The following is a 25706-nucleotide window of genomic DNA, read 5'->3' as shown; positions in this document are numbered from 1 at the left end:
AAATAGGCGGAAATTGAAATGGTTGAAGTCGAAAAACAATTCACCATCAATCATGTTAAGTGTGTTTGGCTTTGGCAAAATGGATTACATTCTTGAATGTTCTTCAGTCCTAATAAAAAGGAAACAATCACAAAAAACAAAAAAGAAGCACGCACATTGTGACAAAATACCAAGTTGTTTAACTTGATAAGACATTCAAAATCTTTTAACCGCAAACACGGCAAAGAATACAGGGAAAGAAAAAAGAACGAAAAATGTGTGAGGGCAAAACCTAAGGGCACTGATCAGGATGATAGCCTCCAATCTTGACCAGCATAAACTGCTTGATCCCCAAGCTCTTCCTCAATTCGAAGCAACTGCAAGAAAGTAAGCTCTAAGTTTCATATCTTATTTGCTTTCCATTTTAGCCAAGAATACTGACCACAAGGTCTAAATTTTGTAATAGAAAACCATTGACTCAGATAGTAAGGTTCTATCTGCTAAACCATCCTTAGGTCACATATGACGGAACAAGATCCTCTCCATTTCACTTTTTTTAAATGATGTAGTTCCATGCTCACCATTAGATATTGTAAAATCTAATATGAACCTTGAAATGGAGAGGATCCTATCCACATGGGGCTCGGGGCTGTGCTGCCATCATTCTAATTACAAAAGTTCAAAGTTGCTTTTAAAGTACTAGCCAGTTTAGTAATTGTACAGAACTTAGAATATCATTACTCGTATGTCAAATTTGTCCGTCTCTCAGACTGACTCGCAGCCAATACAACAGAGCTGAATATCAAGGCATGCTGTATTAGAAACCTAAGGTAAGACCACGAGAAAGTAGAAATCCTTTTTCACATTTTACAAATTTGGTAAAGAAAACTGTGACATCGTTGTAATGAAGTTGTTGGCAGAATTCAATGTCTTACTATTTTCTAAATTCAGCCGTTGAGTATCTGATAGACACAATATGGAATAAAAATCAATTAAGTCAGTGCATATGGGATTGAAAGTTTACCTGGTTATATTTTGCCAGCCGCTCTCCTCTGCAAGGAGCACCGGCTTTGATCTGACCAGTGGCGAGCCCAACAGATAAATCAGCAATGAAAGAATCTTCAGTTTCCCCACATCTATGAGATGTCACCACTCCCCAATTAGCATCCTTCGCCAGCTTCACCACTTCAATGGCCTCTGTCACGGTGCCAATCTGGTTTACCTAAATTTCAACAATACCATCAGACTTTGAAAGCTTACATTGTGGACCATAGAAAATTTACAAACGCAATCTTAGTCTTAGCAAAACAAAATCCGAAAGTAAAAGATAGCTGCTGCACAAAAAGTCTTCTCAAAAGCAGGGCGGCTCAGTAGGTTCAGCAATAAAATATGAGAACAATCACTTAAAAGTACCACAAAATCAAATTTTTATCCAAAGATGGCTAAATACCTTGAGAAGAAGAGCATTGCACGCCGACTCTTGTATTGCTCTCTGAATACGTTTTGGATTTGACATTAACAAGCTATCCCCTACAACCTGCAAAACCACCTGCTCATAAAAGTGATCTGGCCAAAATATCAAGGGGAAACATAGAAATGCATCCTACAGCATGAGTTTTACAATCTCAACACTCATAAGGATAGCCAAGGAAACATTCACAAGTACCCAAATCTAATTATTTTCTTGTCCTTATTCTGACTAGATGATTCTCTTGTATACTTCCTGTGTACTTGGGTTGCATCTTTGCGCTTTTTAATGAATTCCCCTTATAAAAAAATATTATTTTCTTGTAAATATGGATGTCACCCTAAAAAATGTGGGACCTAATACCACACTACATATGCCTTCTATAGTGCAAGTTAATTTGGAAAGAAATTCCAAATGATCCTAGCTAAAGCTCACTAGAAAGAAATACAGAACAAACCTGACAAATTCCAAGACTGGAAAACTGCTTGACATGTTCCCAGTCCTCCTTGTCAAATGGATCTTCAATTGATACAATCGGGTACTCTAAGAACCCAAAGAAAACGAAAAACAATATTAACTCATAGTTGAAGAAATAAGGCAGCAAAAACAATCACAAACATGTGAAAATAGGCGGATACCAAGACATAGTTCTTTGTACATCCCAAGCATATCCTCTACTGACTTGAAATTTTGCCCTGACTTGTTTGGAACTTTGAAGTCCAGATCGTACTTTGTGCCTAATTAGGGAGAAAGGAGAAAACAGATCTGTACTTGTTAGGCAAAAACAATATTCATGCAGAAAAGCACAGCACATCCTAGTCAATGGACCCAATGGATGAATGCAGGAGTAATAGATAGGCATTGTCAGAAGGGTGAAAGCAGGTTTTTTATTCTGCATAGAGGTTTGTCAAGGAAAAAGTATGTCTCTTCAATGTACCTACAACAATACATCCTCTAATTGTTACTGCACTATGGATCAAACATGCTAGTCAACTACCAATAACTAATCAATTTTAATTTCTTTCACATGCTAACGATACAGAAGGACTATTTATCCAGGAAGAATATATCACCTATGCAAAAGTCAGTAGCAGCAACATCAATTGCGATTTTAATTTTCTCATCATACCCCGTTCTGCTGATAGCCTCTTTTACAAGGTCCAGGCCTTCTCTAAACCTGCACATAAGAATATATCATTATAGACACCACGTGATTCTTTAAAAATGATTTACATAAGCTACTTCTAATAAAACATCAAAACACGGTTTTATGAATAATACAGGCTACTAAACTTGCCTCAAGATGTTTGGAGCAAAACCACCATCTTCACCAACATTACATCCCTGTGCACCGTATTTTTCTGTAATAACAGCCTGCCTTTTTATTATAGACATTACAATGAATGAGTGGACACATGTAATCTCCTTATTAACAGAATTAAACTACCCATAACATCTTTTGCAAAAATATAATATACATGCACATCTGAGCAGAAATAGAATGACTGGACTATTCAAAGCCAACTATTGACTTAAGTATATGATACAAATGATATTTGATGCATACCCATAAATTAGTTAACACTTCACAGTCAACTAGCAAATGCCATGAAAGAAGGAAAGCTTCACATTCATTTCTGAGATTACAATGGGTGCTTATTATGTCCTTACCAAGAAAACTTGGGCATCATAGACATAGTAAATACCAGGCACCCAACCATGCATGTAAACTAATTGCTGGAGAAAACAAGACCTGAGTCAAGTGGCCAAATAAAGGCCTAATAATTTGTCTGCAAAATCCTCCTGCGGATGGATTACCATTTTATTTTTATAAGTAATCGAAATATCATTAAAAAACGAAAAAAGGCGCACTTAGGTACACAAGAAGTATATACGAGAAACACCTAACTAGAAGAAGAAAAAAAAGGCGGTAAAAAAAATCATGAAAATAAAGCATATAAGGAAAGTCTAAAGTAGTTGCCCAGTGGAAAACAATATTGAAAAAGGACTTTAAATCCACCACCGTCCTCTTGTGGTCTTCAAAACTCCTATCATTTATTTCCCTCCAAATACACCACAAAATGCAGAACAAAATTGTCTTCCACGCTGCTGCACTCTAGGGATTGCCACTCAACCCTCTCTACCAAGCGCATAGTGACATAAATCCACCACCGTCCTCTCGTGGTCTTCAAAACTCCTAACATTATTGTGATGAAGTGGTGTTATCTGTGTAAGACTTCTGAAGAGTCCATTGATCATTTGTTCATGCATTGTATGGTTGCTACAGAGTTGCGGAGTATGATCTTGCAGCTGTTTGGTGTGGTGTGGGTAATGCCACATTCGGTGAAAGATATGTTGAGGAGTTGGAGGGGGCAAAAGGGCAACCAGACGTTGATACCGATTTGGCGAATGGCTCATTTGTGTGTAATGTGGTGTGTTTGGAGGGAACGGAATGCACGCTGTTTTGAAGACTGTGAAATTAGTTTGATTAACTTGAAAAAATTAGTGATACAAACTTTGTTTTTGTGGAGAGTGGGACTACAGTCTATATTTGAGTGTTATTATTCTAATTTTCTAGATAAGTGCTCTCTTTTCTCTTTAAATTAGAAGTTTCATATTACATCTTGTGTACCATGGGTTGCACCCCTCTGCACTTTTCGAAATATACTTTACTTTAAAAAAAAAAAAAAAAAAACAAGCGAATAGTGACACCACTCTCCAGGCATTATCGATAGACTACCACGACTAAAGATAGCACTCCATAAGGCACTAGCAATCTAATAGTGTTGAAAAAGATGATCCAGACTCTTCACATCTCTTACACATATAACACCAGCCCACCACAATGACATGCCATTTCCTAAGGTTATCGATGATGAGGATGTTCCCTAGGGCAGCCAACCAAGCAAAGAATGCCGCTTCCAATGGGACCTTATTCCGCCAGATACATTTCCAAAGAAAAGGAGTACCATCATGGGGGACAAGGACGTTATAGAAGGATCTAGCGTAAAAATAAAAAAATTAAAATTAAATAAAAACTCTCTTGGAAGGGAATAAACAAAGCTTATCTCCATCTCCCCAACTCACTTTAGAGGAATACAATAAATTGAAGAACGAAGCAAAGACATTTTCTCAATAACACCATCCCAACTGGATTTGGCCTTAAAAAAGACTCTCAAAGGAAGACCAAGGTAACTTAAAGGCAAAGAAGAAACCCCACATCCAAGAATATTGGCTAGACCATCTACATCAGCAGCATTCTCCAAAGGAACCAACTCTGACTTAGCTATATTAATTTTCAAACCGGATGCAGCTTCAAAGTAAATAAATAAAGCACGTAGATAGAGGTGGTTTGGGTGTGCCCCGCAAAAAATCAAGGTGTTAGATGACTGTCATTAGAATATCAGAGACCGGCTCGATGTGAGAGAAATAAATTTTGAATAAATATATTCATGCAAAGTTAAAGTAGTTGCAACTAATAGGAGAGTAGTCAATTTGGCTGATCCACTCATGGGTAACAAAAGCCTATGATTGCAACTAGTGGGGAGTTACTTACCAAATAAATTAAAAAGAAAAGAACCAAGGGAAGTGAAATGGTTCAAACAAAGGCCCTACAAGTAAAAGGAAACTGATATATCGGAGACAAGAGTTGACATAACAAGAAAAGACGTGTATTTGCCCCCTTTTTTTTCCCCAATGATTTATTGGAACGTATGGACAGTAATAGAGAGCAAAGGAAAACAATGTTTCTGGAATTTAAACTACAACTAGTGTCAACTTGTAATAATGCTTTGTAGTGCCAAAAAATAACGAAAATCACCAAGAAAAAAAAAATCATTTCTAAGCTTCATATCACATTTCATTCACTATTTTGCTGGTTAAATCTTTGCATAAAAGAGGCATCTGATTTTTTTTATTTTTTATTTTTTTGATAAGCATATACATCTAATATGATCCACACAAAGCAATATCACAAGGAGCATATACATTGAAGGTTAAATCCCCAGGCTTAGACAATTGAGTTGAAGACAATCACCTTTAAGTGATGATAGGTTTCAGAGCCCATTTGCACTGCCTCCTCAAATCTGCTTGCTCCGATTGGGAGAATCATGATATCCTGAAGATATTTCAAGTTTAAATTAGTTTAAGTGACAATTCTTTCAAAAATATAAAGGTACCTATCGCACAATGATTGAAATTGCAGTCTAACCACCCAATTTTGTGTTTAAAAGAAAGGAAGAAAAAACTATAATGATGCTGGGGCATTACTTCACCACCATAGAGAGTGTGCAGTGAAGGATCTTTATAGGTAGTCAGTCTTTACTAAACTCGGCCCAAGCATATTGAAAAATAAAAAGGATGAAACAAGTGGATCTGACGTTAGAGAAGATCTGTTCTAACATTGAGACATGAGGCAGAGAGGGAGATGGAATATTAATCACTTGTTATCATATGGGTATGGTGCAAGACGTGCTTGTGTCTTCGTGTTCTCCGGATTGGGGTCATGTGGAGCGCTTTGCCACTGATCTTGATTTGAAGCTCGATGAGGACACCGGCTTGCTGACAGAAAAGCTTTTTCTCTAGTTAAAGCCTGTTTTGTTTGGCTTATTGCGCGTGGTGGTACAGGGTGAGAGTTGACTTCTCAATCCTCGTTGAGAGTTTCCTTGATCCCCCGGCCATTGTGCGGTATTATCATAATCTTCTTGGAACCACTCTAGTTCATTCAGCCAATGATCTTGATTCTCTCTCTAAAGCCTTTCCTAGGAGGCTTATGCCCCAGCAGAAGCAGCTCCAAAGAAAAGAGGTCACCCAACTCCACTCAACATCAAATGAAAGACATTGGAGACCCAATATGGTCAATAATATATATTTTATGCAGGCAACCTTTTTTTTTTTTCATTCTTATTGATAAGTACGTTGTAAAAACTTATCAAAAAAAATAAAAATTATGTTGTAAAAAAAAAAAAAATTGAAAGAGAGAAAGGGGACACGGCCATAATATATAGCTCATTGTATCTCTTCAATGCATTTTTCTGTTTTGATGAATGACACTCCCACCGGTTTTTTAGTAGTTCCCGTGGCTTGAGACAAGGGGACCCTCTATCTCCGTTGTTGTTCATCATTGTGATGGAGGCTTTGGGTAGAATGATTTATGTTGCAGTGGGTGGGGTTTGTTGTCTGGCTTCTTTATGAGGAATGGTTTGATATCTCTCATCTTCTATTTGCGGATGACACTTCAATTTTTTGTGGGGTGACCCAAATCACCTACATCATTTGCTATGTTTGTTCTTATGTTTTGAAGCTGTCTTGGGCTTGGCCATCAATTTGGCTAAGTCATAATTGGTTCTTGTCGGTATTATGAATCATATAAAATTGATTTCTTACCTATCAAAAAAAAAAAATGAATAATATAAAAGGTTTGGCTAGGATCTTGGATGCAGGGCCTCATCTTTGCCTATGAAGTACCTAGGTCTTCCTTTGGGTGCTTCTTTCAAAGCCTAGTCTATTTGGAATGGCATTATTGACAAGATTGAGCGTTGTTTGGCTGGTTGGAAGCAGTTGTACTTGTCTAAAGGATGTATGATTACCTTAATTAAGAGCACTTTGTCTAACTTGCTTACCTACTTCTTGTCACTGTTTCCCCTCCCGACTACTGTTGACTGACTGGGTCATCAAGTCGCTCCCATTACTGAGTGGCTGCACCTCAGTCCATGGGATAAATTTTTAGTTTTCTTGGGTTAGCTCCCTTTAAACGTAGGTTTATCTGTAACTTTAGCTCAATTTTTTTTTTGATAGGTTCTGTAACTTTAGCTCAATTACCATTCCCATCATGAATTGCCTCAAGGGAGAAACATTTACATGGACAAAAGAAGCAGAAAAAGCCTTCAAGCAGATTAAAACAGTCATGAATCAAGATAAGCATGAATTGCAACTTATTCCAAACAGCATAAAAGGCAGATAAGCATGAATTGCAACTTATTCCAAACAGCATAAAAGGCAGAAATATAGATATTAAACCTCACCAGTGCATACCTGAATGGCCAGATGATTCCCAGCATGCTTTCCACCGCTTATAAGCGTGAAGGCAGGGACAGGAAGGGTCAGGCTGGTTTCGCCAGAAAGATCAGCAATGTATTTGTAAAGGGGAACCTGATGTTTATTTTTTCTCAGATTTTTTTCAAAAAGTACCGAGATTGCGGCACAATTATGTGATAACCATAAAAAATTCAAATAAAAAAACCTCTTTTTCTGCAGCCCCAGCTTTGCATGCAGCAATCGACACAGCTAATATAGCATTTGCACCAAGTTCACCCTGCAAGATAATTCCAAATAAGAAACATAATTCCTCATAAAATGTGAAAAAAGTAAAGAAAATTCAACACTTAAAATGGAAAGGCAATCTTTCCCAGAACCAAAATGATTGAAAATTAAGGAGTGCATGTTGAATAACAACAGATGAACAGTACCATAGGCCATTGGACCATCTTTAAACAAGCAATCTCAACAAGTAAATCACTCTGATTACCATGCTTAAAAAAAATAGAACAAGTATACAACCGACCTTTTGATTAGGATTAGAAACTAAATATACTAGCAAATTATTGACCCCAAATCAATATGTATTAAAAGATCCCCTTCCATATTGCATTAAGAACAATTTATAGACAACTGATGTTCTTTACTATGTATGTAAGTCTCTTGCAAGCTGGCCTGTTTGGAACCATATTATGTTTCAAGACAAGCTAAATAGGTTCTCTTTTACCAAGTAAACAGGAAAAGAAAAAAGCAAAAAAAAAACACGTTCTTGATCTGGAATGAGTATCATCCAGAATTAACTAGATTTTGAAAGGAAATGTAGCATATAAAAAATTACTGATCCTGGATTTAGTTATCACCCGATGTAAAAATCGTTATGGCTGATACTTCTGTGCAGAATTTGGACATACTAATACAACAGATATCTATCATAATTATGTTTCAACATCACACAATGAGAGTTTTTGTATACCTCTAAACATTAGACTAGTCAGAGCCAAACAAGTTTACTGGCCCAGAATTGAATCTTTGCAAAATATTGAACATTTCCCTAAATACTAGTAGTCTAGTCATTGTCCACTCTCTGACTCTCACATATAAAAATAGGTAAGCAGAACAACTGATTACATTGGATCACATGAGAAGAGAAAAACACTACCTTCTTTTCCGTTTTATCCAGGTCTATCATGGCATGATCAATCTGAGACTGAAGTGTTGGATCCATACCAATCAGAGCTTCAGATATCTTCTCATTGACGTTTTTAACAGCTCTAGTCACACTATTTCCCAGATATGTTCCCTTGTCCCCATCACGTATTCCAACAGCCTCATACCTGGGATCCACATCCAGAATAGAACAAAAATTACATTCTTGGATTCTAAAGCTATAAAATGCTATTGAATTCAGGAATGTGTAAGAATCATAGATGATGAATAATTCAGATTGGTACTAGGGGAAATTTAACTAGCAATTCTTCTTGTGCCAAGTTTCTTTCTGAGAAGATAGTGAAAAGACACACAGAGACAGATTTTGCAATGGAGACAAGTAAGGTGTAAGGGCCTTATTTGAGCCAACTTGTAAGCTAAGTTCAAAGGAAAATAAAGGCCATAAATTGAGAGAACAACACGGAACACGGTTCAGTGATGACTCCATAACAATGATTACAAGGCATCCATCACAAATCATGTATGATTTAAGGACACAGTTTATGCAAGGTGATATATTATTATCCAAAAACAATTCTACGATAAGAAATTGTTAGATTCATCACAATTTTCTTTTTCAATTATAGAGTTCCATTACCATAACTTTTTTCAGCAACCAAACAAGAAAACACAAATTACTAATAAACCTTACATTCCGGTAGTATCGCCGCTAGGGGCTGAGGCTCGGAACATCCCTTTGTTGGTGTACAAGTCCACTTCAACGGTTGGAATTCCTCTGCTATCAAGGATCTGCCTCGCTTTGATCTTCGTAATCACGGAAGGAACCGCTTTCCTCATATGATTAGACTGTGAATTCGCAACAAGAATGTAATCACGGACAATAAGAAAATAAACTACAGAATCACTGATCAGAAGCCCTCCGTTTGGATGCCGAGAAAATAATGGAAAACGGAATAAAGTGGAGCTTCAAAACCTATATTTTCTGCAGCATTTGTCGACCGAATAAAACGAAGCCAGATGGTCTTATTAGGGTTCATTTTGAGCATGTCAGAGTGTGACTTTGGTATTCATTTTCTCGGGAACCAAACGGAGGCGAAGAGAGAGAGAGAGAGTTACGATGAAGAGGACGGGATCGGGGGACTTGGCCCTAACGGCGGCATTGACGGCGTCTTCAATTTTCCGAGAGAGCATGTGCTTTTCCAGGAATTGTTGCACCGACATTTCTTACTTGTTCTTTCTCTCTTTCGCTCCGCTTTGTCTTCTTCGAGAATTACAATGAATGCAACGAATTCTAGATTTCTCGGAATGATAGAATTGCAGAGATTTAGAGCGAATCGCTCTTGTACTGAAAACCTCAAATATTTCTGAGTTCGAAGAGAGTTGAGCCCTAATATTCAGACAGTTTCTTCAACAACTTCTTTGCGCTGCAAAGCTCAGAGCATTCGCAGGTCGCGGGGGTTTATTACTTTATTACCGATTACTGTACTGTGAGGTCCTATGCCTCCGTGCGGTCCGCGTGCTGGGGCAATGGCAATGCAATAAACTGACGGGAGCGCAAATGTGCAATCATATAAACGACGTCATTTCAATATGTTTTTTAATTGTTCTTTTTCTTTATGGTCTCGCTTCGATTGCTTTTTCTAGTTTTTTTTTCGAGCTGAGTTTAACTCCTTCGAAATTCGAATTCCCCCATCATTTAGATCTCCAAATCGAGAACCGAGCTGGAATACAATATTAGTATATTAACAATCTACTTCTAATCTACTTCTAAACCCAAGTCATCTGGGATTTTAAAGATTCATACCATTTATTTAAAATTAGCTTATAAATTTCACTATTTGTAAGTATTTTGTATTATAATTTAATTATAATTTTTTTTTATTATAATCAATTTATATATATTATAATGGCATGTCACCTCACCCCATGATGGTGATTATGGTTGTTTTACCATCCCGACCGTCATCTTGAGATGGCTAATCACCACTTAAAGGGTAAAACGATGGTCAGCCACTCTTAAAGGGGTAGTTGTAACATTCCAATCATATATTAAAAATATGAGTAATCCATGTACACTACTAGTTTATAAAGACAATTTGAGTATTAAGTTGTACATTAGTTTCTTATTAGACAAAATTGAGCTTTTATAAGTGATCCTATAGTCTTCAAATTGATTAGTCATTTTAGAGTGATAGCACATATACAACTAACATTTTGCCAAAGTCGTTACAAATTGTTTCAAAACCAAATAACACCACATGGTATTAAAGAAGCTCCAAATTGAGTAATTTTATTAAAATAATAACACATTTATATAAGGCTTTCTTTAAATAACTACGGTTGCCAACCACCTCAAGAATTGTCCCGCCATCCCTTTAATTACATTTGGGGTTTTTTCTTTATTCTTTTTTTGGAAGTTTACGTTCCTCAATCAATAAATTGCCTAGATCTTTAGAATGGCTGGGATCTCAATCCACTCATATGGCCTAGATACATGGAAGATGGATAAATCAAACTAACGACATGTCAGAATTGCATTAAGAAGCCTTACTGCAGTTTTCATCACAAACACACACGGGTGAAGTTCACATGTTACAATTCCTAAAATACAAAACAGAGGTTGGATTTGCTGGACAGCCCGGACCCGCCCATCACAGAATCCCAATATCCCAATATTGCCTTTTATTGGCCCCGGCTGGTTTTCCGTTTACAACTTTGGTTAACCCGTTCAAGATTTCCAGGCCAAAAAGATTTAGCTCCAGCCGTAGCCGCACATATATATATATATATATACAAACAATATAGACGTTCTCATGCTAAATAGCTTTACACACTGCCTTACGTATATAAGTAGAAAAGAGATTCTCAAGCAACCACGAACGCGCTGGATGAACCTGTGAAATGGCGAACTGATCCCAAAATACTCTTTGAAGCACCAAAATGACTTATCCTGTACACACCGGCTAGTGCGGATTCTGGGATTCTCCATTCTATTGTTGCCTGACTCCGGGCACTGAGTTTGGATGGTCTTGACCACTTATAACGCAGGCAGAAATCATCATCATCGTAAGCAGGAACCCATGCATCCTTCCCACGGAGGATCTCCACAAGGGCAAATGTACCTTCAGTCTTGAGGTCATTTCGGGGGCAAGCCGACCAGAAGGTAACTGTCACCAAGTTGCCTCTCTTAAAGGTTGAATTTTTAGGAACATCAGAGCTGACATCCCCGAAATTTACGCCACGAGGGGTTGCATCCATCACAACTGGGGTGAGTAAGCTTATTTGCTTCTCCAAGAGATCTGGGGGTTGTGGCCCAGGTTCAACAGGTTGGCCAGTGATGATAGCACTCGCAAGCTTCTTGAACTCCTGAATGTAGGCACTCAGTGTATGTGGACCGTATAGGGTGGAGGCTCCCTGAGAGGCAAAACATCAATAGTAAGAAAATAGAAAAAGAAATAAAGGAAAAAATTGCCACATTTAAAGAGTAAAAAACGGAAGGGTATGATCACTGTTTTGACTGCAATTTAATTATTTGTTTTAGTTGTGTCTGAGAACCTGTGTTTTGACCTAAAAAGATGTGACCAAAAAAGTACATAAGACTCAAACTATAGCAATTTCAAGGATTACAACCCCTAACTACACATCCTAACGCCCTTGGGCCTTGGCTCTAAAAGGGATGGGGTGGGAGGTTAGGAAAAGACTTAGGTTCAAACTTTACCAAACAAGAAAATAAATAAATAAACAGCATATGTAATCCATCATGGTTCATAAACAACAAAATTTCTCGAACATGTAAAGTAAGTTGTGTTATATATGTAGTTAATATTAATTTATTTTTAAATATAAAAACCAAATGCATGTTGGTTCCATGGAACCAAGAACTGACCTCATATCTCTGTGCCTCGTACTCTTCAAAGGTAGTCACATACTGTGAATAGGTATTAGTCAACCCTGCTATAACAACGTTAATATTGTTATTGAAGTCTCCATGACCTCCACTAGTGAGCACCGTCTTCACAGCATCGCGGAGACGCCTCCCAGCCATAGTTGTAAATTCTATACGAACCAAAACAACCAAATCATGAGCGAAGAAAGAAACATGTCGACTAAAATAAAGAAGAAAAAATGTGTAGTGTCTAGAAGCAACCGTAAGAATTAATTGCCAAGGAAAACATAAATCTGGTGCTTCATAATTTTCTTTATGGGAAGTGAATGCATAATTATCAGTTTCTCATTCTAATCAAGTTTAAGAATTGGCTAAGAAAATGAAACATGAATCTCTTAATGCTGGTATAATTAACCTTGCAATAAAAGAATGGAAAAATAAACAAGGCAATCTACTACCTCCAGGAACACTGAGAATGACCAACTGTCCTATTCTGAGGATCTGGATTGGAAGTATTGAAGGCTGCAAATACCATGGACAAACAAAAAATTTAGTAAGCAAAACTATCAATTTTTTAGAGGAAAAAAATTAAAGGACTGAGTAGTGGGCTCAGAAGACATCTATAGCAAGATATTTTCTGGTTACTAGTATATATAAATCAAGGAGGAATCTTAAAAAAAAATTAGGTCAACATTAATCACTCTTTCACAGAGACAAGACAGTAAATGTCCTGAAGACAATTTCATATATCAAATGTTTGCAATCTTCCAATCACGTATTTCTTAATGAACTCCAGTGTGATGCCATTGCATTGCTTTTCAGGCAGGACTACCGCAGTTTAGGAAAAAGCATTTAGTAAACCTTATGGCCAGGAATTCAGGGCATTAGGATTTCTAACAACTATGTTCCCAACCTCAACAATCTCACATAGGTCAAAAAGAAACCACTATTGCCCATCTCTGAACTCAAATGAATTCTACCAATCAGTCAGTTCTAGGCACAAACTATGTGAATAAAAAAAGCTAGAGACACTCATGACATTTATCGAAAACTCATTACCAATTACATTCTATAATAATCTGAGACTTCACAGTTTGCTCTACCAAGTTTCCTTAGTTTGACCTCAGGAAGACTCTGGTTCAATACTCAGTCTGGACCCTTTCACCTGTAACTTATTATATCTTATACAGACGAGATTAATCTGTATAGAAGGAAACAAATGTAATTGTCACTTCTAGGAACAGACTAATAAGCACATACGATAAACGATTTCAGATCTAAATTTCATAAATGCATCCAGGTACTGATTACCAACATGATACTACAAGAACTAATGCAGCACTACACTGTCTTATGCTGATCAAGAAAATTTGATTTCGAAAACAAAATAAGTCAACATTGTTTAGGCATTAAATCATTACAATCTACTCACATAAAATATGCGTACTCATAGAAATTATGCGCAAAACAAGTCAGCAACTTACAGCCCAATCATATGGTTGCTTCATTTCACCAGTATCAAGCAAGATGGGCTTTGGTTTTTGACAATCAACTTGTTCCTTGTCTGGTGTTTTAAGTACATTGCGCACCAACTTCCAGAAAGGATTTCCCTGACATATCATCAGACTGAACAGTGACCATGGAAACAATACCTGAACAGTAGAAGAGCATTTTTACAATGCCTAGCCTGTAAAGAATTGCTATTGCCAATACCTTGTCATCTCCTTGTGTAAAATCAAAAGCTCCAGGTCCATCAGTTGTTCCAGCAGCAAATCCAAATCCCATTGCAGCAGGGCATGTTTTTACCACCTCAGAACCTCCTCCCTGTTTAGGAAGTGTCACGCCAAGTTGTGAGAAGTCTATGTATGTGTGACGATAGTCAACCTTCCCCTCTAACTGTTCAGATGCTTTGTTAAAAAGCTCTACAGCTTTTCTGAATTGCCTCTCTCCAATAATACGTGTACTTTCAAATTCATCAGGGTAACTGCCATGTCAAGTATGGAATGCAATTTATTATTCACACAATCATCCAGTACACATATGTTATGCTACAAAAAGAAAACAAAAAATAAAATGGAAATATCTTAGTGGTAAGAGGGATAAGTACCCCGGTCCTCGGCCGTAGCACAACTCATTCTTCCCACCACATGTACTGTGATTGAAGTCACAAGGTAGCCCAGTGTCTATGCAGAATGCGCCAAGAACATTTGGGCTAACATCACCACAGTTCGATTGACAAAAAGCGGATACAAATGCAGGCTTGTTATCCTGCCTGAGAGCACTCCTGACACGTCTACCAACACTCGGAATGCTGGCTGCTGGTCTGCCAGGAGGAGACTGGAAGAATGCAGCGAGCTCCAGCAACTCATGGTCTGCATCAGAAATGTTTTTTTCAAAAAAAAAACTGATGGAATTGAATTTACCCTTCACTTTCTAATAAAAAACGTAGCTGTGCCCTAGATTGCAACACTTGGAACATAGTTGTGCCGTAGATGGCAATACTTGGATCCTTCAAAATCCCAGCCATACATGTGCAGAGTTGACAAGTTTTGTCTGTAAAATATTTATATCATATCCAAGTTGGCATACTCCAGTATTATAATTACTAACAAATTTATTTTATTTTTCCTAGCATTCATAGTGAAAAATAATCTTTGCTTGATTTCCACATTATTTTTCCTAGCATTCATAGGATATAAATAATCCTAGCATAAATCACATTTAACGAAGTATCAATATCTTATAAGCAGACAATCCTGGCCAAAGCTACAAAAGATAGGATGCAAAGAGACCCAACTTTTAACATGTATATGCACCAAGTAGTCTTCGAACCTATTAAATAATGCTGTAGAGCACCTACTAGGATGAGTCCTCTTTTCTAATAAACAAAGTTGCCTACGTCTCATAAGAGACAATCTAAACGAAGAGAAGCATGTGTCTAATTGAGTAACATCTCTTATCACCATGTGCAAGTGATATCAATTACAGGCATAGATTCAGGAATCGAGCCAATGCATTTTTCCAAACCATAGGTTGCCAGTAAAGTTGACAATTTAAGCGCAACAAATAAAAATCAACCAAATGAATAACTGAATAGTAATGTCAGTTTGTGCCTTATTTTTTTTAGGAGAAACTTCACTTAACCCCCACTGAACGTTCATCACTTTTGTAATTACCACTCCAAGTTGCCTACGTCTCATAAGAGACAATCTAAACGAAGAGAAGCATGTGTCTAATTGAGTAACATCTCTTACCACCATGTGCAAGTGATATTAATTACAGGCATAGATTCAGGAATCGAGCCAATGCATTTTTCCAAACCATAGGTTGCCAGTAAAGTTGACAATTTAAGCGCAACAAATAAAAATTCAACCAAATGAATAACTGAATAGTAATGTAAGTTTGTGGCCTATATATTTTTTATGAGAAACTTCACTTAACCCCCACTGAACGTTCATCACTTTTGTAATTACCACTCCAAGTTCAAAAATTCTCAATTTACTGTATCAAAATTGTAAAAAAATTCACTCTCACATCTCCGTTAGGATGTTCAGTAAAATCCTAACGGAGGGGGCTGTTGAAATTCTTAAAATACTACTTTTTTTTAAATAAAATTGTAATTTCAGGGTATTTTTGTGATTTTATAAATTTTACAGGGGTATTAGGCTCATTTTACCCTTTGACAGTTTGATTTAACCCCAAACCCTAACGGAAGGAGTGAGATTACAAAAAATTAAAAGTTCAATACACTAAATTGAGAGTTTATGAACTTTGGGAGGTAATTGCAAAAGTGATGGAAGTTCAAGAGAGTTAAGTGAAGTTTTCCCTATTTTTTTTATCATATTTGTTTCGATTCTTAACCTAATAGAACTTTTGTATACTATTTTACACAATATATCCAGGTAAATCTAGTTCGTCTGCAACACAGACTCCATACCCTGAACAGTCTTGCCCCGTCAGCAGGGGCAGATTACTGATTTATCAAACAAAAAGAACCAGCATGTTGAAATGTTTGATCAACATGGTACAGATTGGAGACTTTTTTTATTGAGACTGGAAACTGTATGGTGCGTTTGGGTATCGAATATTTCGAATATGAATAATATTCTGAATCTGATCACGGATTTCAAGGTAATGAAAATATGTTTGGATGTTGAATATAATTTTAGATTCTTTTGAATATGTGTTTGGGTGTTGAATTTGAAAGATTGGAAAAAAGTGTTTTATAATAGTATAAAATAATTGGAAATGATTGGATTGTATGAAAAGTTGTGTATAATGATTGGTATGGTAAAAAATAATAATAAAAAATATATGATGGGTTTTAAAAAAGTGTTTTATAATAGTATAAAATGATTGGAAATGATTGAATTGTATGAAAAATTGCGTATAATGATTGGTATGGTAAAGAATAATAATAAAAAAATATATGATGGGTTTATTCAAACTATTCAAACTTTATTCAAGTGACCCATGGGTTTTATTCAACTTGGATCCGGGTATGGGTTTTTGAATAAAAACCCGGTTCGAATATTGAACAATGTTACGAACCAAACGTAGCCATACAGAAGTAACATATTAATAGTATATTCCTTTTAGACCTGATTTGAATACTATAAAGCGTTGATAGCCTAACCAAATGTATTAGAATCAAAAGCAAGAGGTAGTAACTTACGGTTATCATGAAGGTCAGGAATTATGTTTGTGCCTCTCCGTGGGATTCCATCAGCTCCAAATTTATCGGAATAGGAGCTTCCAATACCGTTCTGCTCAAACCAGTCTTCCATAAATCTTGCAGCAGCGCCTTTGTTATCCCCACTTATCAATGAATTTGTACGACTCATAGAAGTTCCGTGAGTTGCAAACCAATTAAAGCTACCAACTGGACCCCACTCATCATCTTCAAACTTCAAAAGGGTCATTTCCTTATCAACGTCATACTTATATTTACTACGCTCTGCTGCGGGATTATTAAGATAAGCACTAGGACTGCGGTTGACACCAGCATCTAAAAGCTGTCCTGCAAGTTGAAACCAAAACCTACATCAGAATGTACTGTAATTGAAAAATAAAAGATCTAGTAAAATTTTGCAAAACACCATACAATCAGTGGTGCAACATAGTTCATAGCAGGATGAAAGCAGCACTATATATAAAGCTCTCTTAGGAGAAGCAAGCACATAAAGTGGGCCACTGGGTTATCCTAATACATGTGGGTAACCCTTAAAGCTTATAGTTAAATGGTATCAAATCAGACAAACATTACTAAAGAGTTAACACCGAATAGAAGCTTGAAAGGGATCTTGAGAGCGCGAGTAATCCAATAGTATATTGTTGTCATGAAATTAAGTTACAAGAATCAACTTACAATTGAAATATAGAGCACATGGTACACACATTACAGTTCTATTGTAAGGATTCCAGCTTTTCTTTTTCTTTTTTTGTTACATAAATACATTAGAAGACGAACAAGGTCACTGACCAAATACACAAAAACTATAAATGCAAAAACCTAAACCAACAAGCCTTTGTCTTTCATCATTTTGATCCACATACATGATCATTAATATACACATTTTTTCTGATCTTAAGAAATTAGAATGCAAACACAGTAAAAAAATGTTGAAAGAGGAAGGCAGAATGAGAACGAAGGAAAATGAAAAAGAACTGTTAGCACATGTTAACACCCAAAGGATGTTGTGAGTATAAGAGCTCTTTCCCTTACCCTTGCTTACAAAAATTGATCCTGGCCGGAGATTTTCGTGAGCTTGTATAATGCTTTTCTCAATCCCGTCAACAAGGATATCAAATGACTGGCGTACAAATCCAAGAGATGTTACAAGATACACAACATACTGGAGATAGCCCCCAGGGCCAGCGTGAGTGTGAATTCCACTAATAGCTACATTATTTTCTGTATATAGGTCTCCATACCTGCCAAATAACAAGATAAAGTGATTTCAGTTAGATGGTTAGAGAAGTTGAAACGTCCAATCAACTCATTTTGGCATTAAAAATGAGTAACTGAAGTTCATCCATTTTGACAACACCTGCTACAAATCACGTGTTGTAAACAACATTGCGCCTTTTTTTTTTTTTGAAATATCTCTGAGAATAAAAGAGCTTAGGCATCACAATATGTGTTGCTCTTACCTCACATGGTGGACTTTACATGACATATAAATTATTTATTATCAAGAGATATTCACCATTTATTCTATCAAGAGATATGCACTGATCACAAAAGTAATTCACAGCTTGTGACAGTATATTAAGTACCTGGCCTTCAACCTCTCAATCACTTTAATTGTTACAAGTTGCGAACCCATGCAAGCATCAAGATTTACAAATACTACCCGGTTCCCTTTGGGCTCCGCAACGATAAAAGTGCGAGCTCGCAGTCTGAAGTGAATCCCAGATGCAATCTGTTCTGTATTAGCATATCCCATCATATTAGCATCAGCTGCAGGTCCTGTAATGTCAGAGCTTCCAAGCCCAATCAAATAATTGGAATCTGAGACTACTCCTCTACTATTATGTAGCAGAAGCATCAAAGCCGTCCATAACCAAATAGTTGCAACACCGAGATTAAAACGAGATGACAACTCCATCGCACTCAAGCACACAGATAAATCAGAGCTCAATCAGTTCTTCTCATTTCCCTTCATCAAGAACATATACCGTGTCAGTAAATGCACAGCCAATTTCTTGTTTGATTCACTTATTAAAACCCTCGATTGCTTAAAATTTAACCAATTTCACAACAAACTGAACAAGAACGTGTAGTAAGAACCCAAATACCGCTTATCATGAAAACAAACAAATTCAACTCAAAGAAGCATTAATCCAAGTACAAATAACTAAACCAATCTTGATCAATTCTAATAGCTAGACATATATTATCACAAACGAAATTTAATGCAAATTTTCAGGTATTCTCTCTCACATGATCGTAGTTATAAGCTTCTTGAGGGTACAACAAATTATGCACCATGACATAAATCTTTACCAATGATTAGCTTAGGGACTAACTAAAAATACTGCTATTAGTAAAGATAAAACCCTATAAATGAAATAGCAAGAATATCAATAACATGAATTTGCAGTGGAGATTGTACCTTACTACCTTAGAATACTACGATCATTTCAAAGCAGTTTCTGCTAATTTGATTATCGGGTGTCTGACAACATTTCTCAGATAGAGAGAGAGGGGCGTGCCTCTGGAGAGTACACTGAGACTGTGGTTGCACTGGAGTCAAAGCAAAGAAAACGAACTGGTAGCTGAGGAGCGATGCACGAGCGGTGGCTTCGATCGGTAGCTTTGCGTTACCGGTTTATAATAGGAATTTGGTGAGTCCCACGGGTGCACGGTACCTCCGCGCAATGTAGAAATTTGGTGAGTCCCATTATTCGATCGGTAGTTTGGACTTAATATAGGAATTTGGGGAGCCCCACTGGTGTACGGTACCTCCGCGCAATCGCTGGTGATTGGTGAACAATTGGCTAACGGATGTCGGCCGAATCGGTCTCGGATGGACTTGGATCTCGGATGAAAGTCTATCGTTTTTTTGTTTTCTTTTTTTCCTTTTTATGATATCTCGTTTTCTTTCTTATTTAGTGAAACAAATGAATCAATTATTTTTGGAGATGTGTTTGATGTCATTATGATTATTTTACATCTATTATTTTAAAATTCTTTATTAAATTTATGAGACCTACATGTGTGTCTTCAAAATTTAATTGTAAATTTATATATCTCTTGTACAAAAATATTTAAAAAAATGAAACTAAACATTTATCATTATTTTGGGTTTAAACTCGTTAGTTTTATAAAATGATGCAAATATGTTAATGTAAGAACATATAATTTAGGAAATATACGAGAACAATAAATAGAGACATAAAAAATTAAAGTGGTTCGACCTATAGCCTACGTCCATAAATCAAAACTTTTTATTGGCTACATCTTTGATTGATTCATTTGATTATCTAAAATACTCTATTTATAGAAAAAATAGTTTAAATATTACAAGCCTCTTATACTTATACATTAACAACAATAAATCTAATTTATCATCTTGTAACTCTTGTCTTAATATGCTCCACAAACCCAACTGTAGACCACGGACGTTGAAGTTTAATCTTGAACATTAAAGGGTTAGAGGAAGAAAAAAAATGGCAATACGACATGTCATATTTACAAAGAGACAGACTTACGTGGGTGTGGGAAGAAAAATAACTTAGGCACAAGATAAGAAAATGTGGAAGATGTAAAATGATGAGTGAATAATAAAAAAAATTGGCATAGGATCAAATATTGGCGTTAGCCTATAGGCTATAGCTCTAATACCATATAAGAACATATAATCTAAGAAAGAGATGAGAACGAGAGAAATAGACATAAAATTAGGATGATTCAGCTTATGACATACGTCTATACGTCAACACTCATTTTTTAAAAAACATATATGTATATTTATGGTAGATTTGTACACAGGATAGATTGTCATATGAAACATACAATTGTCACGTATCATGTTCGATATGAGCCATGTGTCATTGTTTGATTGGTCCAACAAATGATGTTGTCATGAATTAATATACATATGTGGCACTGCTGGTTTATCAGTTGGGCAATCACCTAAGGCCCTCAAGTGGAATAAGGCCTAAAAAATAAGCTTGTTTGAAAAATAATAAATAAGCAAATAAATAAACATAATCATAAGCTGAAACAGTTTTTTTTTTTTTTTTTTTTTTCCAGTTGAATAAGGCCCTAAATATAGTTTTTTTTTTTTAAAAAAAAAAGAAGGCCCAATCATAATCTGGAAGACCGGAACAGTTTTGAAAAAAATAAAAGAAGCATGATCTCTTCTTTAATTTCAATAAAAAATAAATAGTTAGATGCCTAAAAACACAACATGACAACAATTAATACCAACAAAATTACAATACATTTTCTTCCATATTAAAAAACTCACTCTCACATAGAATAGGAAAAAAAAAAAAAAAATTCCTTAGAGGCCTCGTTTAAAATTCTTACTTTAAGCTCTAAAATATATCAAGCCGGCCCTGACATATGAATATATTATTAGTGCTGCGTGTCTAAACTGTCACAATACATTAAATTCTGTTAGAAATGGCAATGGAATGACCAATTTTTTTTTTTTTGAGGACATTAGAACTTTCATTAATCATGAATCGTCCATTTACTTTGCAAGTACAATATTCTGGATAATAAAGAAGCAATCCTCTGTCTAGACCTTATCTAACAATTGAGAAAGAGTAAATTTAGCCAAATAATAAGCCGCTTATTGGCTTCCTTGTTTACACGATGAAAACCAAAATGAGGTAAACTAGAAAGAAAAGCTTTGTGTGAAACAGCGTTACAGCAGCTGTCCACATCCCAGGAAAAGACTCAAAAGAGACTGAATTCACGTTCGACAAAGATGCAGGGAAAGAGACTGATTTTTTATTTATTTATATATTTTTATAAAATATATAGTAATGTATGACGTGTTGCTAATTGGATTTGAAACACGAATTCCCCGTGCCTCGAAGTGTGAAGGCAACATAATCTCGTTCCCTCTCGTGTTGTCAGGCTGTCAGCAAACCCAACAGGCGAGAGGAAGCGTTCAAACTTCAAACGTCAAAAACCGAACTTCAAAAGGCAACCCACGCTATTCCAAAAATGCACTGCCAGCAGGAAATATCATCGAAGGTGTGGTGGGCCCATTTGAAATAAAGATCTGGCTGCATTAAAGGTCACCCCTTAGGCCCTTACCTCCCAGAAAAGCAATTAAAACTAGAGAAATTATTACTCTTCTTTTTTTCTTTTTTCTTTTTTTTTTTTTTTTTTTTTCATTTACTTCTTTCATCATTTTATTTTTTAAAATTATCATTCGAATTGTCGGTTTTAAATTTAATGATTTTTTTTTAAAAAAAAAAAGACAAAAATATGATGTATAGCACATCTCTTATAACTATCTATATGTATAAAGTTTCCTCCTATTTAGATTGAGAAATAATACATTTATATCTTATATATATTTTTGAATAATTGCACTATTAGTCCCTGTGGTATGTTATAATTATTTTTCACTCTTTATAGCTGAAAAGGTTCATGAAAGGTCCTTGTGGATAACAATAATTACAAATCGATTCCTGTAGTCAAATTTCGTTAAAATTTTTAACAAATTCTGACAAATGCCACGCCAGCTCCACGTGTTGCCAATAAGATGGTGACACTTGTCCATTTTAATAAATAAATATAAATTTATTAAAAAATGTCATTATAAATTCAAAAGAAAAACTAAAACTACAAATAAAAACAATAATAAAAAACAAAAAAAAATATTTTTTTAAAAAAAAATTAAATAAAAAAGATAAATTTTTTTTTTAAAAAAAAAACAAGAACGAAAAACAAATGAAAAAATAACTGAAAATTACAAAAACAATTTTTTAAAAAAAAATAGAAAAAAAAACAAACGAAAAAGAAAAAAGAAAAACCAGTTTTTTTTATTAAATTAAAAAAAATGATTTTAAAAAAAAAACAAACGAAAAAATAACTAAAAATTATAAAAACAATAAAAACAATTTTATGTTTTTTTTTTTAAAAAAAAAACAAAAGAAAAAAAAACCAGTTTTTAACTTATTATTATTATTATTGTATAAATTTTTGTTATTTTATATTTCTTTAATAATTTTTTTAGTTTTTATTTTATTTTAATAATTTTATAAATGATATTTTTGTCATTTAAGGGAACACTGTTTGGTTGTTTAGAGTAGGGACATTGACACAATTGATAGTTTGAGAGAGAGCATCGACAATGTGTTGATAGTTTGGAGGGGTTATGTGCAATTTTTTCCAAAATTTTAAAAACATTTGTACAAGTTCTTTCAAAATTAGTTTTTTATCCCTTTTTTTTCTTTTTTTTTTTTTTCCCCTTAACAGACCAGTGTTTTATTAGTACAGTCTGTTACGGTTAGGATTAGGATTAATTATGAATTATATCAAATTATAATCTGTGTTAAAGTATAACGTTATTTAATAAGGATCAGTAGTTATCAATTAGGATTAAGATTAGTTTTATTTTAAAATTTTGTTTATAATTAGTTATGGGGGAGTGATCCTTGCACTCTTTGTGTACAACAATGGTACAACACCAAGGCATATTGGGGTGAGACGGAAAATGATAAATGTACATCACATGTACAACAAATGTACAACACCTCTCTCACGTGGGGTGGGCACCACAGTGTGTGGTGCCCACCCCATGTGAGAGAGGTGTTGTACACTTGTTGTACATGTGATGTACGGGAATCACCTCTCAGGGTGAGACCCAATGTGTGGGTCCCACCCCAATGTGCCTTGGTGTTATGCATTGTGAGTGTTTTGATCATTTTCCTTAGGTATTTTTTGTATCTTATCTTATTATAAGCGTCTATTTAAAGAAATTATAAAGTTAATAAAATTAAAGGTTAAATACATTTTTAGTACCGAGTTTTGAAAATTTTATTTTTTGGTACCTGAGTTTCAATTCGCATCACAAATGATACCTCAGTTTTGGAAAAATACCAAATTAGTACCTCAGTCAAGTTTTCCTTAAAAAAAACTAACGGTCCGCCATGTGTCACGTGTTTTAGTATAAAAAAATAAAAAATAAAAGATATTTAAAAATGAATTATAAAATATTAAAAACTTAAAAAAAAAAAAAGAAAAAGAAAAAGAAGAGAGGTGGCTCAGCCACGTGTCAACCGGCGGACTGTTAGTTTTTAGACAGAAAACTTGACTAAGGTACTAATTTGATCTTCTTCTTTTTTTAACTGAAGTACCATCTGTGATACGAATTGAAACTCTGGTACTAAACAATCAATTCTTCAAAACTCAAATACTAAAAACATATTTAACCCTAAAATTAACGAATCAAGTAATTTTTATCAAATTTTGTGTACGTAAGAGTTGAGATCCGCTTGATACTTGCTCATAAAGTTCTTCGATTTCTCTTACCAAATTTGTCTCCTTTGTTAATTTTCCATCTTACTTTACATAGGCACCTAACACAGTCGCTGTCAATTAAGCACGAATTTGTCTATAAATGGAGAATGTATTCGTCTCCGTTCTAGCATTATTCTAGGTGCCTGTCCTTGCACGAGAAGTTTCGATGCACTTGAGTACGTAACTTTCCGTTACGGCATTCTCTTTACGAGGGGACAGTAAGTTCAAAAGAAATTTGTATAAGTTTGCGATGAGTGTGAGATTGATATACGTGGGATCCATCAATCATTTTCCTAAAAAAGAATATTGTGATTATGTGAAACATTAAAGCATGATCATTTAATGTCAGATTTTGTTATCACTTATCGTAACTGTTCAGGAAAGTATCCTTTAGCAATTTGTTAGCAATTTAGTAGGACACTAACAATAACTTTCTTAAAATTCATTTACTTTATTAAATATAGAAAAAACTCTTTAAAAGCCTCCTAACAGATTTCCTTTTTTTTTTTTTAACAAAATATTCGAGTATTTTATTGATCAAAGATTACGAGCATAAAACTCTTATATCACAAAGTCCTGTAATAGAGTACTATCTATGACTTTCATCTTCCACTAACACATGTGCAAAAATAATTAAATAGCATATATGCTTCGAGCATACTCGATCTAAGACAATGGTAGTCAAATATCAAAGAAAAATTTATTTAAACTGGACGTGAGAGATAACTCTTCACACATGATTAGTTTTCATCCTATAAATCGTTCATGAGGACAGATCTATGGAGAAGAGGAAAAAAAAAAAAAAAAAAACTCTTATTTAAAACAAAAACACAACCAACAAACAACAGCAATGACCATGGAAGAGATGAACGGCACAACATGAAAGTAAATTCATGGATGCATAGCGGATAGGCTAAAATTGCTGATCTAGTTGAATAACACCTGCAAACAAAAGAAAAACCAGAATGGAATGGGGATGATAGGAGCGTGGAGTAAAAAGTGAAAGGGAGATGAGGAGGGAGCATCCCCTCCTTCTCTTATATATGTTTCCTGAACCAAATGTTGTACCCTAAATCTATAGAAATAAAATTAATTTTCTTTAATATTATTTTAATATAAAAATGTTTTATCTCTCTTCTCTCTTTACCTTATTATTTACCATTTAATTTAAAGAA

General features: G+C 35.2%; 2 protein-coding genes across 3 annotated transcripts; both read right to left on the bottom strand.

Moving 5' to 3' along the window:
- Positions 1 to 28: 28 nt before the first annotated feature.
- Positions 29 to 10106, bottom strand: LOC133878559 (cytosolic enolase 3). The gene is made up of 13 exons (XM_062317119.1): positions 9767 to 10106; positions 9342 to 9496; positions 8643 to 8817; positions 7689 to 7760; positions 7481 to 7597; positions 5484 to 5564; positions 2745 to 2821; positions 2521 to 2624; positions 2086 to 2184; positions 1905 to 1990; positions 1430 to 1516; positions 1004 to 1201; positions 29 to 356 (listed from the first exon to the last, which is right to left on the bottom strand). The coding sequence occupies exons 1-13, from the start codon at positions 9869 to 9871 to the stop codon at positions 285 to 287; spliced, it is 1428 nt and encodes a 475-aa protein (XP_062173103.1). The 5' UTR covers positions 9872 to 10106; the 3' UTR covers positions 29 to 284.
- A 1050-nt stretch (positions 10107 to 11156) lies between these two features.
- LOC133877251 (neutral ceramidase 1-like) lies at positions 11157 to 20012 on the bottom strand. Of its 2 annotated transcripts, none has more exons than XM_062315492.1 (10): positions 19655 to 20012; positions 18816 to 19198; positions 18262 to 18470; positions 17212 to 17556; positions 14644 to 14908; positions 14250 to 14520; positions 14021 to 14146; positions 12995 to 13058; positions 12537 to 12706; positions 11157 to 12064 (listed from the first exon to the last, which is right to left on the bottom strand). In XM_062315492.1, exons 2-10 carry the CDS (start codon positions 19145 to 19147, stop codon positions 11516 to 11518), a joined length of 2331 nt encoding a protein of 776 aa, XP_062171476.1. In that variant the 5' UTR covers positions 19148 to 19198; positions 19655 to 20012; the 3' UTR covers positions 11157 to 11515. The 2 variants fall into 2 exon arrangements, with proteins under 2 accessions (XP_062171476.1, XP_062171477.1); XM_062315493.1 differs by having other exon boundaries at positions 19755 to 20012.
- Positions 20013 to 25706: the final 5694 nt, after the last annotated feature.

This window comes from Alnus glutinosa, chromosome 9 (genome assembly GCF_958979055.1).
Source record: "Alnus glutinosa chromosome 9, dhAlnGlut1.1, whole genome shotgun sequence".
NCBI lineage: Eukaryota > Viridiplantae > Streptophyta > Magnoliopsida > Fagales > Betulaceae > Alnus > Alnus glutinosa.
Note: the sequence above shows the minus strand (reverse complement) of the source record. Positions and strands in the feature narration are given on the sequence as shown.

Coding starts and splice junctions, on each gene's coding strand:
- LOC133877251 (XM_062315492.1), bottom strand. CDS start 19,147: ATGGAGTTGTCATCTCGTTTTAATCTCGGTGTTGCAACTATTTGGTTA. Junction 18,471..18,815: donor ATTGAGAGGTTGAAGGCCAG/GTACTTAATATA, acceptor GTTATTTGGCAG/GTATGGAGACCTATATACAG. Junction 14,147..14,249: donor TTACACAAGGAGATGACAAG/GTATTGGCAATA, acceptor ATGATATGTCAG/GGAAATCCTTTCTGGAAGTT.
- LOC133878559 (XM_062317119.1), bottom strand. CDS start 9,871: ATGTCGGTGCAACAATTCCTGGAAAAGCACATGCTCTCTCGGAAAATT. Junction 7,761..8,642: donor TGGATAAAACGGAAAAGAAG/GTAGTGTTTTTC, acceptor ATTATCTTGCAG/GGTGAACTTGGTGCAAATGC. Junction 1,991..2,085: donor GTACAAAGAACTATGTCTTG/GTATCCGCCTAT, acceptor TTGGGTTCTTAG/AGTACCCGATTGTATCAATT.